Source organism: Nyctereutes procyonoides, unplaced genomic scaffold (assembly GCF_905146905.1).
Source record: "Nyctereutes procyonoides isolate TBG_1078 unplaced genomic scaffold, NYPRO_anot_genome, whole genome shotgun sequence".
In the NCBI taxonomy this organism is placed as follows: Eukaryota; Metazoa; Chordata; class Mammalia; order Carnivora; family Canidae; genus Nyctereutes; species Nyctereutes procyonoides.
In genome coordinates, this window is record NW_026575041.1 from 21431856 (window position 1) to 21447247 (window position 15392).

General features: G+C 37.0%; 1 protein-coding gene across 4 annotated transcripts in view; it reads right to left on the reverse strand.

The window, feature by feature from the left end:
* SESN3 (sestrin 3) overlaps positions 1-15392 on the reverse strand; it is a 69919-nt gene that overhangs the window by 18594 nt on the left and 35933 nt on the right. For all 4 annotated transcript variants that reach the window (XM_055320813.1, XM_055320815.1, XM_055320816.1 and 1 more), the window contains 5 exons: positions 9669-9734; positions 6874-7071; positions 4987-5169; positions 1933-2169; positions 1070-1244 (listed from right to left, as the gene is read on the reverse strand). In XM_055320813.1, coding sequence (XP_055176788.1) covers positions 1070-1244; positions 1933-2169; positions 4987-5169; positions 6874-7071; positions 9669-9734 — 859 coding nt within the window. The remainder of the gene's footprint in view (positions 1-1069; positions 1245-1932; positions 2170-4986; positions 5170-6873; positions 7072-9668; positions 9735-15392) is intronic.

Sequence of the window (15392 nt, forward strand, 5' to 3'; positions counted from 1 at the left end):
GAGAACTACTGGTCAATGCTATGTTTAAAATTAACTAACAAGTTATGGCCTAATCAGTTACCTTTGGAATTTATGAGACTGTCTGGTCTTAAGACTAAACATTTTTTAAACCAATGAAACTCTATTTTTAAAATGTTATGTAGATTGATGACTTTGGAGGGTTTCAGCCTTCTATTGAGTCAATGCTATTTTTTTAAAGATTTATCTGAGAGAAAGAAAGAGGAGTGAGGTACACAGGGAGTGGAAGAGAGAATCTCATGCAGACTCCCTGCTAGGTGCAGAGCCCGATGAGGGGCTTGATCTCATGACCCTGAGATCATGACTTGAGCCGAAACCAAGAATTAGCCGTTCAACGGACAGTGCCACCCAGGTGCCCCGATGCTATTTTAATAAAATTTACTCTGTGGTGTTCGAGATCTTTTTTAGTCATAACTGCAAAGTTGCCTAATTCAAAGTCTCTTAGAGTATTAGAGGGGAAAAAAGTGCATTTTAAGACAAGAGCAAAGATGTCTAGCTTTTAATACAGAATGAATTCCTCCAAATTCAACAGAAGAAAATGACCTAAATAATGCAGTTTTATAAAATGCTGAAGATGTCTCCAAAGAAATGCAAATGCAAGTACAATGTAATTTTAGAAGTAATCTGGAAAAGTAGCAGTGCGAGAACAATCCTCCCACATACTCCCCACATGCAAAAAAAGGCAAAGATATGTGTTTTTTTTTTAATTTATCTACTGAAACAGGATTTCACTCATCATTTCAAAACATCACAAAAGTAGAACGAACTAGGTATCCCTATCTAACATTGTAGGCAACTGTTCTGGCTTTGAATCACATTTTACCCAGGATGAGGGTGGACTACAAAGCTGGAAGTCCCTCGCCAATGGACCTGGAGTGTATTCAAGGATGTATCAATAGCATTAGGGGGAGCTGTAGGAGGAGTAAATAGGAGGAACATGGTAGTAGGCTTGCTTTTATGGATCTGTATGGAAAATATGGATCGTGGTTAATCAGGGATGTAATAACTCAAAGGTAAAGACAGTGGCGGCAGGAGGAGTGGGGGAGCTCACCTGAATGAGGAAATGAATGAAAAGTGTCTCCAGAGACCACAAAAAGACTTTCTTTCTTCTCCTTCTCAAAGCGAGTGGCCATTTCTTCCTGAGATGCCTCTTCATCTTCCCTCTCTCCCTGAAGCCTCTTCATTCTGTCCATTAAGGCCTCTAGCTCACTTAGAGAATCGACAATCTAGGGCCAGGTAAGATAATGTTGGGTGTCAGTTACATTAAGAATTATCCTAGTAAGTGTCCCTACTTTTCCAATGCCACCTTATTATGTACAGTGGGCATAGTTATTTAGTTCCCAGGTGGGTTTTCTATGAACTCCAAAGAAAATCATGACATATTCAAATGTTTTCAGAAGTATGAGTTTTTTTGTTGTAGTTATAAATATATTTAACCTAGAATTCTAGCATTTGGTGTATATTAAATTATAGTTTATTTTATTTTATTTTATTTTTTTAAATATTTTATTTATTTACTCTTGAGAAAGAGAGAGAGAGAGAGAGGGCGGGCCAGAGTCACACAGGCAGAGGGAGAAGCAGGCTCCATGCAGGGGGCCTGACGTGGGACTCGATCCTGGGTCTCCAGGATCACGCCCTGGGCCAAAGGTGTCACTAAACCGCTGAGGCAGCCGAGATGCCCCTATAGTTTATTTTAAACAGTGAGGCAGCCTTATAATTTGTAATAATATCAATTTGCTTTAAAAGCCTCTTTAAGGTAATTCAGAACTTCATATACAAATTAAATTTTTATAGTAGTAAAAGTTGTGCAGTATATGATATCTTGTTTAGTTAGACAAATTCTTTCTAGATATTTTTCATGTTAGGAAGTTTAAAGGCAAAATAGTAAAGAAAAACAAAGTTCAGAAAACTAACCCCAAAGTTGCTGCCTGTAAGGGATGCATTCTCTATATTGTTATCATTAGCGAGATCACAAACACAGAAATTGTTGACTGATATTAGCCTGAATCCATTGGAGATTTCTGGATCCCTCTCTGGATTGATGCCACTACCAAAAACAAAGCTTGCCAAAGCATGATAATGTGCCAGTAGGACCACAGCATGTACCAGTTCGGGCAGAGACCAATTATTTTCTCCAGTTTTGACAAGTTTCTGAAACAAGAAAGCAAAGCAGAGTAAGAATGAAAATCACAGAATGCTACACAGCAATTTTAGAAAGCATGGAAAATCCACCAACTTTTTATGTCCATTTATAGCAATTAAACTTAAAACTCCCTTTTAAAAATGCTTTGTATAACAAAGATACGGCTTTGGTCAAACAATAATTACATTCAACTGTCAAACCTAACAGCATAGTTATGTTATAGATTCTAAATCTCTTATATGTACAATGAAATTTCTGCTTTCAAAGCACTTTTTACATATGTTATTTTAATAAGATATTTCAGAATATCAAAGAACACAGAAGCTAGAAGAGACTTTAAAGATTACCTAGCAAAGCTGCTCATTTTAAGGTTTTTAGGTAAAGACTACATTAAAAGTCACATAAAAATCCAATTCAGTAAGTCAATGTTTAGATAGCTTCCTGATGGAGAAAGAGCCTGTAGCAGATGATAGAAACCGTAGAATACTAAGAACTTCAAAAGTTTCAAAGCACTTTTTTATATGCTATTTTACTTGAACCTCCTGCTGAATGATGGAATCACAAGGGAAGCCATTAAAAACAGTGATGTCTGCATCCTCACTTTCTCCAAGAGCCAATTCCATCTGTCGAATCCATCAGAGATTGTTTCCCATCAGTGTCCTCTCTATCTTGCTTGGTGTACATGTGCGTGTGTGCACGTCCTGCTGCTCCCCACAAATCTACACTTTAATTTGACTCACTTCACAGCCAAACTCCCATGATAAACCTCTTATGCTTTACTCTCCATTAACCACACACACATACACACACACACGAAATTTAATATATCACCAAAAGCTCAGGAAAAAGAAAAGGAAAAATTAATCATATTCTATCACCTTCATATAACTTATACATATTTTATTTTTATAAGCATAATTATATCATCAGAGTAACACATCTATTTTTTCTCTGCTTTTCAAACCTGACATTTTGACATGTTCATTTTTCATGAGGCTACACTGTCTTATATTAAGCATGGACTGTATATTCCATAGCAATGGATGTTACTACTTCTGCATGCTTTCCTTTACTGTTAGATATTCAAATTGCCTCTAAAGTTTTTTTTTTTTTTTTTGCTATTATGAATAGCATCTCCATGCTATAGCTTTGAATAATTCCTAATAGGATTTTTAGGGCAACTATACTTTAAGACTTTTGATAATACTGCCAAAAAGCCTTCCAAAACAACTGGTAGCATTTACAATGCCTCTGTCAGGCTTTCCAAGAGTATTAAACCTGAAAGAATAGACAGTCGATACTCATCTTGAATTTCTCATCTTACCTTCATTTCTGTTTTTTTTTTTTTTTAATTCATTGTAATTTGTTTTCTTTTTTAAAGCAAGCTCCTGAAGCAACTTTCACTAAGGTCACAAAGGACCTCCAAAAGGCCAAATCGAATTATTTCTGTATGCTCCCACTTCTTCCTATCTCCTACCCCCACCTCACATAACCTTCCCTACATTCTGTAACCTGAAGCTGTTAGCTACTTTTCCAACATATAATGTTTCACACTCTATTATTTGTCTGGGATACCCTCCTCTACTTGAAAATTCCCACTTACTCTTCAAGACCTATCTCAGATGTTACCTCTTTCATGCAACTTCCTTATCCCATTCTTTTTACCCATATCTCCATAAACCATTGTGCTGTGCTTATTGTCATTACCTCTCTTTCTTTCTTCCCCTAGAATCCAAGCCTGTTCAAGGGCAGGGTCTATCTTTTTAGACCCACCACAGAAGTAATTAACATACGACATAAAAATAATGATTAATTCTTCCATCTAAGTAACACAGTGTCAAATCAGAATGTAAACCTCAGGGCAGCATTACGTTTCACAGATTCCCAGGTACTCAATCTCTGAGAGTACAAAGACTTAAAAAAAGCTCAGTTTGGTTTAATTGAGCAAATAATGAACAAAAATGTAGCCTAAGAAGAGGATCAACAAAACAAATGACATTTCTGCTCATCAGAAGCAGGGAATTTAAATACCTCAGGCTTCTCTGATAATAATTTAGATGACAGCTGTTATGTATTGAGTAGTTACCAAGCCCAAGCACCATGCCAAGGATATCCTACAAACGGCCCCACCCTTTCCACCTGCAAGTGTTCTAGTCACCAGCAACTCTGTTTCTCCTGAGTTGGAAGAGTTCATTTTTCTTTCTTTTGGAAAGAATGGAAAGAAGCTCCTTTTGGAAAGAATGGAAAGAAGCTCCTTTCCACCTGCAAGTGTTCTAGTCACCAGCAACTCTGTTTCTCATCTAAGCCCCAGCTTCCAGAGGCACTTAAGTGTTCACTCCAGTTAGCAAGTCACTTTTTATTTGCAAAATTGTAATTTCCAAATCTTAAAATTATGAAATGTTAGAACTACAAAAGAGCCTGGAACTCATTTAATCAAGGCCCCTCATTTCATAGAGGGGAAACCTCCAGAGGCTGGGAGAAGTTAATTCACTCAAGGTCACAAGTGCGAGAACCCAGGTAGCCTATCGTGCCAGTTTTCCTTTGTTCTACCTCTTGCTTAAAAACAGAAATCAACATTTCTCATGAAAGCAGTTAATTATTGATTACCTGAAGAGGAATATTCTATTTGTACCTAGATTAAACCACAGACTTTCTATATTTCTCTCTTCTACATGTTGATATCTTATTTTTTGTTTCTAACATGCAAGTATTTAAAATTAAGTCTTAAGCAAAAAAAAAAAAGAAAGAAAAGAAAAAAAGAAAAATGAACTCTTAGCTAGAATCAATAGTAAATTTCTTTTTTATTTTAAAACAGCACTCAGTACCTGAATGTGCTCTTTCGTGATCAGCCAGGGTCGGTGTGCTAGCAGCTTGTTTATTTCATTAAGATTTTTCAGTCTTTGCGGTACATATTCCAAACCATTCAACCACTCAGCAATACCTCCGGTCTTCAAAAATTCATCCACATGCATGTTTATTAGGTAGGAACACTGATGTCTAGCCGCAGCCTAAAACACAAGAAGAGTCAGTTGATACAATAATCGTGGTTGTTAAAATAATAATAATAATCGTGGTTGTTATTCTACTATTTCTAAACAAACAGTAATTCATTTGGAGTTTAATAGTTTTAATAACCAATAATTCTTTTTTTTAATAACCAATAATTCTTTTCTTACAGATTGCTTCTCCTGCTAAAACTTCTATCACAATATGTCACAGATTCTTTTTTTTTTTTTTTAAGACTTTATTTATTCATGAGAGACACAGAGAGAGAGGTGCAGAGACCCAGTCAGAGGGAGAAGCAGGCTCCATGCAGGGAACCCGATGCAGGACTTGATCCCAGATCCCAGGGTTGCACCCTGAGCTGAAGGAAGACACTCAACTGCTGAGCCACCCAGGTGTCCCTATGCCACAGATTCTTGAATCAATACTTGTAGCTGATAGTTGTATTAAGTGAACAGCTGTCACATGTAGATAGTTACGTCCTTAGCCAGAAGAGGGAATGGATTAACCTAGAATCTACTTTCTAGTTGTGTCAAGAACATACATGATTTCATGATGGTAAATGATATCAACTATGTTCTATTTAAAACACAATAAAATCTCACTAATCTATATTCTACTGATTCATAACGCATGCTATTTTGGGTGCTCCTCTTACCCCCTTTAAGATAACAGTGATTTTGGTCTTACTGGAAACATCGCCCTACTAGGACAGGCTCCATGACACCTTTCTTCCTGTGCAATCAAAACCAGCCTTAACACCGCTGGTTTTGGGAAATCCGTTCAAAGCAGGCTTTTCACCACTCCTTTCCCTAGGACTGCTTCTCAGGAAAATAATACCATCTACTGATTCTGTTTTCTGTATCTTGCTTATCTTCTTAGTTTGCGATCATTGCAAGTCTGCCTTCGGCCTTACTGTCGTCAAAATTGTAAGCTGGAATACAGTCTTGGTCATGTTTGTCGGCTGATAGGACATAGGGTGCTGCCCTTTTCTTGTTGTTGTTAAAACTTTGGTTAAGAGTATAAACAAGATCATCAAATTAAACCTGGGAAAAATTAATCTGCTAACTGCAGGCTAGCTCTACCAGTCCAGCTTTTCTCCTAAACTTTCCCAACAACAGGGCACTTGGGCCAGATCCTTCTTTTTCTCTGGAAATGATCCACCCCTGAAACTGCTCCTTTCTAACCTTCTCATCCCAATTTATAATTCTCTCCCCACCCCCACCAAGACATTAGCTAGTTAACTAGTTTGCACCAAGTTCTATATACTTTGCAGGGTTAGAACTCATTGGAGAAATTTTCTCCATTGGTGCTGATGGATACTTTCCTCTTATCTGGCCAGATTAGTGATATTCTTCATGTGTAAAATGAGTAAATTAGATGTCACCGCCAAACCATTTTATGTTAGCTATACAAAACAAAGTATCAAGAGCAAAAATAAAACTTGTGGGATGCTAGGGATATCTTAGACATTACAAACATCATTAATTATAAGAGAGTAAGTTGAAAATTCAAGGGGAAACATTCAGTGCATTGAGATGCCTAGAATATTCGACATGTATCCAAGACCCATGATATCCAAAAGGTTACAGGCTTCATCAGTTCTTACTTCTAGAAAATTCTACCTCGCTCTACACACACCAACACACAAAGACTGGTAGGAGTAAGGGCGACTCAGGCGAAGTGGGGCAAGCGGGAAGCAGGCGCACCATTATTGCAATGTAGTGCCTGTGTGGTAGAGGAAGGGGGCCGTCCATGCGCAGCATGTAGAACTGGCTCCGCAGGAACGACTCCAGGTACTGAGTGTGGAGACTCATGACCTGGGTGATGTTGTCCAGACGACCGGATGTAGAGTATTCTTCCACAAGAAAGTTAGTACGTTCATCCACTGTGTTTGCTTGGACAACCTTACAAGCGAAGACACACAAAGTGATCATTGAGAAGTCATGGCTTTTTTGTTTACATACATTATGCCACTCTTGAGGCAAATGAATGTTCTTTTGATACGAACAGACACTGAGATTAGGCAGTTGCTCATACCAGAAATAAAAAAGAAAGCACCACTCATTTTTGGCTCTGGGACCACAATTTATTAAACAACAAATGTCAAATCATCAAACATGCAACTATGAAATTGGAGAAAAGCAGCTTCCATCTGCTGCGCCAGGCACATAAGGCAAAATTTTCAGGGCCCACTTGCCTGGCCTATTATTATACCAATTTGTGCAGCAGCAAAAGCGGTGGCATTTGATTCCTATAGTTAGGATTGTATCTCAACTGCCTGTGAAGATACTTAATCACCTTCTTTTAAGACAGATATTTTCAGCCTGATCTTTCGCTTATTTTATTTCAACATAAAATGAAAAGCTCCCGAAGTCTTTTGAGGGACAAAAAAAAAAAAAAAAGAAAATATGATAATATGTAGGAAAATGTTAATTGAAAAATTAATAAGGGCACTAGAATATTGTCATTCCTATTTTTAGTCTATTGTATTAATTACTAAAAACAAGGTTAGTGATTAAAATGGACATCCTCCATCTTAGGGAATCAAAAGTGCTTCCTCAAAAATAGATTCTTATATATAGCCTTATACACAATGACAGCTTGGGCATCACACCAAGAATTGGCTCTGAAGGTGTTAAGAGCTTATTAGCACCTTGTAAAAGGACCTGGCTCTGTGGGAATTAATGGACATGAGATGAATATTTCTAGGATTGGTTCATTATTTATTGATAGTTTAGAATTAGAATTCTGGACTTAAGAATACATTCCTTATTTCAGATTCAAAATTAAATTCGAGCTCATGCTCCGAGTTGATGGCAAAGCCTGGTCCAGAATCCAGATTTTCTAAAGTCCAGACTAATGGTCTTTCCAAAGATCCATACTGCTATTAGAAACTCTGTTTACTCTTTAAGGCTGGCTTCACAGTCTCTTCTGAAAAATAAGTACAAATTACACAAAGGCACTATTGACTGAGGAAAATCTAATCCCAAAGGAAATAGAATGTTTGGAAAGTGTGAACTGTGAGGAAATGTTAATTACAATGGCGTCAAAAAGCAATTTCAGTTCAGCTGGTTATAAAGCCAAGTGCACTTTCATTTGCCCATTTCCCCCCATTTTGTCAACTACAGGGACCAAGTGATGGTAAAAACAATAAGGTACAGATCAACCACATGTAATTAAACGCAGAATATTTGTTGGTTTTGTTTTGTTTTCCCCAGCAGTTTCTTTTGTTTAACTGATGCCAGAGATTGTTAATGGATGCAAGAGGTCCTGAAAACAGTGGTGGCTCCTGCAAATCAGCTTACCTTCAAATATATACTGTGAAAATGACTGTGTTTTAGGAAGTCTTTATGTATCTGAGGTAATCTCTCGGCCAACAGTGGCCCCAATGCTGTAGGGAGAAATGGGCACAAATGCAACCATGTCTCTAATGACTGGTGGCCACCTAGATCAGCTAGAGATACTGAGTTCCCAAAACATTACTGTTAACCTTCCTTCCACCTTTCCATCCAGATGGTAAGGTCACTCATAAAGTGAAATAAAGATAAACTACTGACTCTGCCCATGACCTGGCATGTATTCTTTGAATTCTCTTCATCCCTTCTTTTAAGACAATGCCTGGCAGGTGCTCTGTACATTTATTGACTACTTTCAGAACAATATAGGAATAATGCTGGTGCTTTAAGATAAATGTCTTCACAGTAAATAGTGAAATCAGTATATACCATTGTATTCAGTAAGTTAGTAACTCCTTCTAGCAGAGAAAAACTCAATTTAGTGGTTCTTAAGCTTCTCTTAACCAAAGCATATACCTGAGAGGCATCGAGGAATCAAGGAAATCCCGCACATTGCTGTCACCTTTCATAAAGATGTACACCCACAAAATGGGCACAACTCTTCTACTGATTAGAATTTCTTTTGCATTGTATTTTATGACCTCTCTTTCTTGCAGTTACTGTTTTGACTTCCCACTCTCACCAAAGGTACAGATTATACAGATTGCATTGACATTCTGCCCAAGAGACTAAGAACCAATCAACCAAACAACTACTAACGATGTCATGGCATGTTTTGCTTAATAGGTTTAGTTGGGAAACTCCCTTTTTCATTTCAAAATATAGTTTCTTAATATATTAAATCACCATGAAACAGTGGCCATTTAAAAACCTAAAACCTTCAGGTTGATATTAAACTTTATTTAAAAGAACTTTATTACTATTAGCAGCTTTGTTCAGAAAAATTGTGTTTGAAATCAAAAATGGTAAAATTTACATTTTTCTAGCCTTATAGTACAACTAACTCTAAAATAAGAAGGCAGATTATTAAACACACAAACTTTTAAGTGAAGTTCAAAAGAAAATATCTCTATGTTCTGACATATAAATAAGGAACAAGAGCAAAACATAGGTTTACTTCCATATTAAAAATGGAGATATTCTTTGATACAATTAAGTCACTTTTTTGTATAACACGTAATATATTTTAACACAGATAAACTTACTTCCTTCTCTGGAATAAAGGCACTTGGTCCTCTTGTCAAAGGTTGAGATACTCGGATTCTTTTATCCTATTTTTAAAAGAAAGGTTTTGTGTTAATGGTGACCTTCTAAGAAAAGTTAAATTGGTACAAATTTATTGCTGAGGTACTAAGACAAACTGAATAAACAGAACTTTGTAAAATCAAAATAAGGGACCAGTCTCAGATCACAAAAATCCATAGGGCTAATGAGGTAATGGGGCAAGTTCCTCAAAAAGTTAAAAACAGAACTATCTTATGATCCAGCAATTGCACTAGTGGGTATTTACCCAAAGAATACAAGAACACTAATCCAAAGGGGTACATGCACCCCTATTTTTATAGCAGCATACATACATATAGCAGATACAGAAGCAGCCCAAGTGTCCATCAATTGATAAGTGGATCAAGATAATGTGGTATGTACATACAATGGAATATTAGCCACAAAAAATAATGAAAATCTTGCCATTTGCCATAACATGGATGGAGCTAGATAGTAAAATGCTAAGCAAATTAGGTCACTCAGAGAAGACAGATACCCTATGATTTTACTTCTACGTCGAATTTAAGAAACAAAGCAAACATGCAAAGGAAAAAAAATGGGAGAGACAGAGAGAGAAATAAAGAAACAGACTCTTAACTAGAGAGAAAAAACTGATTACTACCAGTGGGGAGGTGGGCAGAGGGATGGGTGACATCGTGATGGATAAGGAGTGCACTTGTGATGAACATCATGTGACATACGAAGTGCTGAATCACTATATTGTATGCTTGAAACTAATATAACACTTGTGTGTGTGTGTGTGTATACACTATATAACCAGTTAGCACATTAACTGAAATTAAAATAAAAACTTAAAAAAAAAAAAGATAATGGGGTAATAACCTCCTCCTCCAGTGGTGGATACACAATGCACTTCCAAATTTCATTTCCCTCAGTCATATTCCACAGCACCAGAGATTTTTAGCTCATATTTGACAAGACTAAAAACTTTCGATCTCCATAATAAAATCATATCTAATAGTACAATAGTGCACTAACAGTGCTCAATCTGAAAGCTCCAGGAAAGGTTGAATTCAGAGGATTACACACAACTCACTAAAGTGATGACCTGACCTGTGGGGTTTTTTCCTGAACAAAATAGGAATAAACATATCTAATATAAAGTTTTGAAGCTTTAAGTAAGAAAACTGTACAAGCTGGAGAAATAGAGGTTAACTTAATGTAAGAAATGGAGAATATAGCAATGTTTATTGTTCTACTTGCTACTCTATTTAAGTGGTAGATCACTAATGGCATGTTTGAGTATTAGATTTTTTTTGAAGTTTTTAATTTTTTTGTTAAATTTTTTTAATTAAAAATATTTTGGTTATCCCCATTTAAGTGTAATATCTATAATGTCGCATCAGTAGAGAAGATATTTGCAAATCAGATACCTGATAAGGGGTTAATATCCAAAATATATAAAGAACTCATATAACTCAAAAGAAAAAAAAAACTCAATTTAAAAAAATGGGCAGAGGATCTGAATAGACTTTTTTTCAGAGAAGACGTTCAGATGGCCAAGAAACACATGACAAGATACTCAACATCCCTCATCATCAGGGAAATGCAAATCAAAACCACAATGAGGTATTACCTCACACCTGTCAGAATGGCTAAACTCAAGAACACAAAAAACAAGTGTTAACAAGGAAGTAGAGAGAAAGGAATTCTCATGCATTGTTAGAGGGATGCAAACTGGTGTAGACACTGTGAAAGACGGTATGGAGGGTCGGCAAAAAATTAAAATTAGAATTACTCTATGATCTAACCATTCTACTTCTGGGTATTTTTCTGAAGAAAAGGAAAACATTACTTTGAAAAAATACATACACTCCTATGTTTATTGCAGCATTATTTATAATAATCAAGATATGGAAATAGATTCTAAGTGTTCATGAATAGATGAATGGCTAAAGAAAACATGGTATACTATATACATAAATGGATTACTTCTCAGCCATAAGATAGAAATCTTTCCATTTGTGACAACACGGACAGACCTTGAGGATATTATGCTAAGTGACCTAAGTTAGACAGAAAAAGATAAACACTGTAGATTTCACTTACATGTGGAATCCAAATGATAAAACAGATGAACACACAAAACCAAACCAAACTCTGAGATAGTGAAAATAGACTGGTGTTTGCTAGAGGCAGAAGGGTGGAGAGGTGGGCAAGCTAGTGAAGGGGATTAAAGAGGTACTAACTTTCAGTTATAAGATAAGTCACAGGATTATGATGTACAGCATGGTGACTACAGTCAATAATATTGTATAGCAAATTTCAAAGTTGCCAAGAAAGTAAATCTTAAAAGTTCTCATCACAAGACCAAAACAATGTGTGAGTGTACATAGTGACAGATGGTAATTAGACTTATGGTGGTAATAATTCGGCAATGTATACAAATGTTGAATCATTGTGTTGTACACCTGAAACTCACATAATGTATGGCAATTATACTTCAATAAAAACAAAACAGAGACTATGCCTTGGTTTACAAAGATTATAAAGAATGCTTGGAAGACTGAAGAGCATGAGAACAGAGGTCTATTGGGAAAGTAGTATGTTAAGCTTTAGGTGTCACCAAGCCCTCCTCAGGAAACTTCTAAAGCGAGGAAGTGACTCTAAAATGGTTCCTTATCCAAAATGGGCAATATCTACTTCACATGACCTTGTTTCCGGCCATAGCAGACTAGACCAACCAGCACAGAAGCTTATCTGCAACCTATGGGTGCCCTGATGCAAAAGTTCTGCCCAAACACAACTGAGGGTAATTCACTGGACCATTTAAGATTCTAGAGTTAGGGACATCTGGGTGGCTCAGTAGTTTGAGCGTCTGCCTTTGGCTCAGGTTGTGATCCCAGGGTCCTGGGATCGAGTACGGCGTCAGGCTCCCCTGAGGGAGCCTGCTTCTTCCTCTGCTTATTTCTCTGCCTCTCTTTCTATGTCTCTTGTGAATAAATAAATAAAATCTTTAAAAAAGGAAAAGATTCTAGAGTTACTACAGGTGTATGAAACCAATGCACTCTGATAAAGAGAAGAGCAACAACATAGCACTCAGAAGGCAGAGGCCGAGGGGATCCCTGGGTGGCGCAGCGGTTTGGCGCCTGCCTTTGGCCCAGGGCCCAATCCTGGAGACCCAGGATCGAGTCCCACATCAGGCTCCCTCTGCCTGTGTCTCTGCCTCTCTCTCTCTCTCTGTGTGACTATCATAAATAAATAAAAATTAAAAAAAAAAAGAAGGCAGAGGCAGAGAACACAGTAAAGCAGCATTAGAAAAGGCAACAATAGATAACTGCTTCTAAGGGCAAAAGCACCAGTGTTTTTAGGGAGTCCCTAGAGGAAGTCAAGTCTAATCATGGGCTCTCCTATGTCTTTTCCTCTTTTCCATCCTTCACTCCTCTCTCTAGAAGGTAACCAGAATCCTTTTTGTTCCTTAAAATCAAAGAGCCTACCAAACACAAAACAGTTATTCCAATCCCTTATTTCAACAAGCAGCAGTTACAAAACAAACTGACAAAAGTAGGCAGGCAGCTAAGGCACACTCAATGATTTTTTTTTTTTTTTGAGAACCTGATCACCCCTGATAGACTCAGGGGGTACAGGGCAAGCAAAACAGAAAGGGTCCCTGCCCTCATGAGCATGGCACATAGTCTCCATCAATTTTCAGAATTCTATCAGAATAAATATATTGAATAAAGATCATCTAAACCTGCTCAAGTGTCAGAAAGAACTAGGCATTTAGGTTGTATTTATAAAGGGAGGCCACATACATCTTTAGCCTACTGGTCAAATATACTAGAAGACTCTATGTAAAAAGGAGTAATTTAGAATTTCTAATATCGGCATTTCCTGTCTACATCAACTACAATCTAGTTTAACCCAGAAAAAAAATTTAGAAGAAAATAATAGATTTCTTCCTCTGCTACCTCTGTGAGTTATAGAAAACAAAATTTTATTTATTTTTATTTTTTTATTTATGATAGTCACACACACACACACACACAGAGAGAGAGAGAGAGAGAGAGAGAGGCAGAGACACAGGCAGAGGGAGAAGCAGGCTCCATGCATCGGGAGCCCGACGTGGGATTCGATCCCAGGTCTCCAGGATCGCGCCCTGGGCCAAAGGCAGGCACCAAACCGCTGCGCCACCCAGGGATCCCAAAACAAAATTTTAAATACTCTCTATATGATATAGCCTAATGCAGTCATATGTGAAAAGCAATTTCCTTGATGATGAATCGTTTCGAATGAATAAAGTAGTTAAGAGAAACTGATTGTGAGGACCTATCACAGGTTTGAGGAGGAAAATGCCAATAGGAAGATAAGTGAAGGTTTTTATTTATATTTATAAAAATATGCGTAAAATGGAGAGAAAATACAGGGAGCAAAAAACTGAAGGTGTACGAAGGGGCTTTGGGAGACAAAGAATGATGCATTAGTAATATGATTTGTTTATAAAAATCACTATTTGATACATTTATCAATTGAATACATCTTTACATGCTTGAAATTATTATTTTGCCTACAAAAATATTTTCTGGAACAGATGTTTAAATCTGAAATACGTCTTCATTACAAATGGAACTGTGCTGCTGTACTTAAAGAACATAATATCTCTCTTCGTTTTGACCAATTGATAAGAAGCAACAGAAACTCAATTTAATTTGTGTCGACATTCATTTGGTCATTTAGTCAGCAATAATTCATGGGGTATTTACAACATGCTGGATACAAATAAGGACTAGCCTGGCAGAAATGCATGCAACCAACCAACCATTCGGCCTCTGACATACTTCAGAGCAGATACATACACTAGGTGATGTGGGAAGACATCATTTTAACTATTGCCACTTAGTCATTCCTCTTTCGTTGAACATTAAAGTTATGTCCAGTTTTTATTATTATAAATAATGCTGAGTATCTTTGTACAAAGAGATTTTGTACAAAGGGCAGGCTTTACAGTGTTTAGGATAGATTCTTTAGGAATCCTAGATGTGGATATCCTTTTAGGTCATAAGTATCTTTAGAGTTCTTGTTGCATGCTGCAAAAGTGCTAACAAAAATGTTTTACCAATTTTATTTTCATCAGCTGAGAAAATGCCCACTTAACCCATTCACTTTTAAAAGTGAAAAAAAAAAAAAAGCATCCAAAAATGTGATGGGAACTTTTCATGATACATATTTGAGGTAAAACTTCTTATGTAGAGATGTGTCATATAGTCAATAATAATACAGTTTTTATAGAAAACAATTTTTTAAATAATATAATTTTGGGAGTGACATAGCCCCTGGGCCGAAGACTAACACAAACCAACCAACCAACAAAAACATCTCCGGTGGGAAGTTACTGCAATAGCCTGGGGGGAGGATGATGATGGCCTGACTGCTTAAGAGAGCTGCTTAAACACTAAAAGGAAGGGAAAAGTTAACAGCATTGCTTTTTAAAGATTTTAAGGTATTTGAGAGAGAGACAGAGAGAGCACATAAGTGTGTGTGGGGGGCGGGGTGGGGTGGGGGGAGAAAATCTCATGACCCTGAGATCATGACCTGAGTTGAAACCAAGAGTCAGACACTTAACCAATGGAGCCAACCCTGAAAACTAACATCATTTTTAAGTTTTGCCATCAGGTACCCTTCTTCGCTTAGGTTTTTAAAAT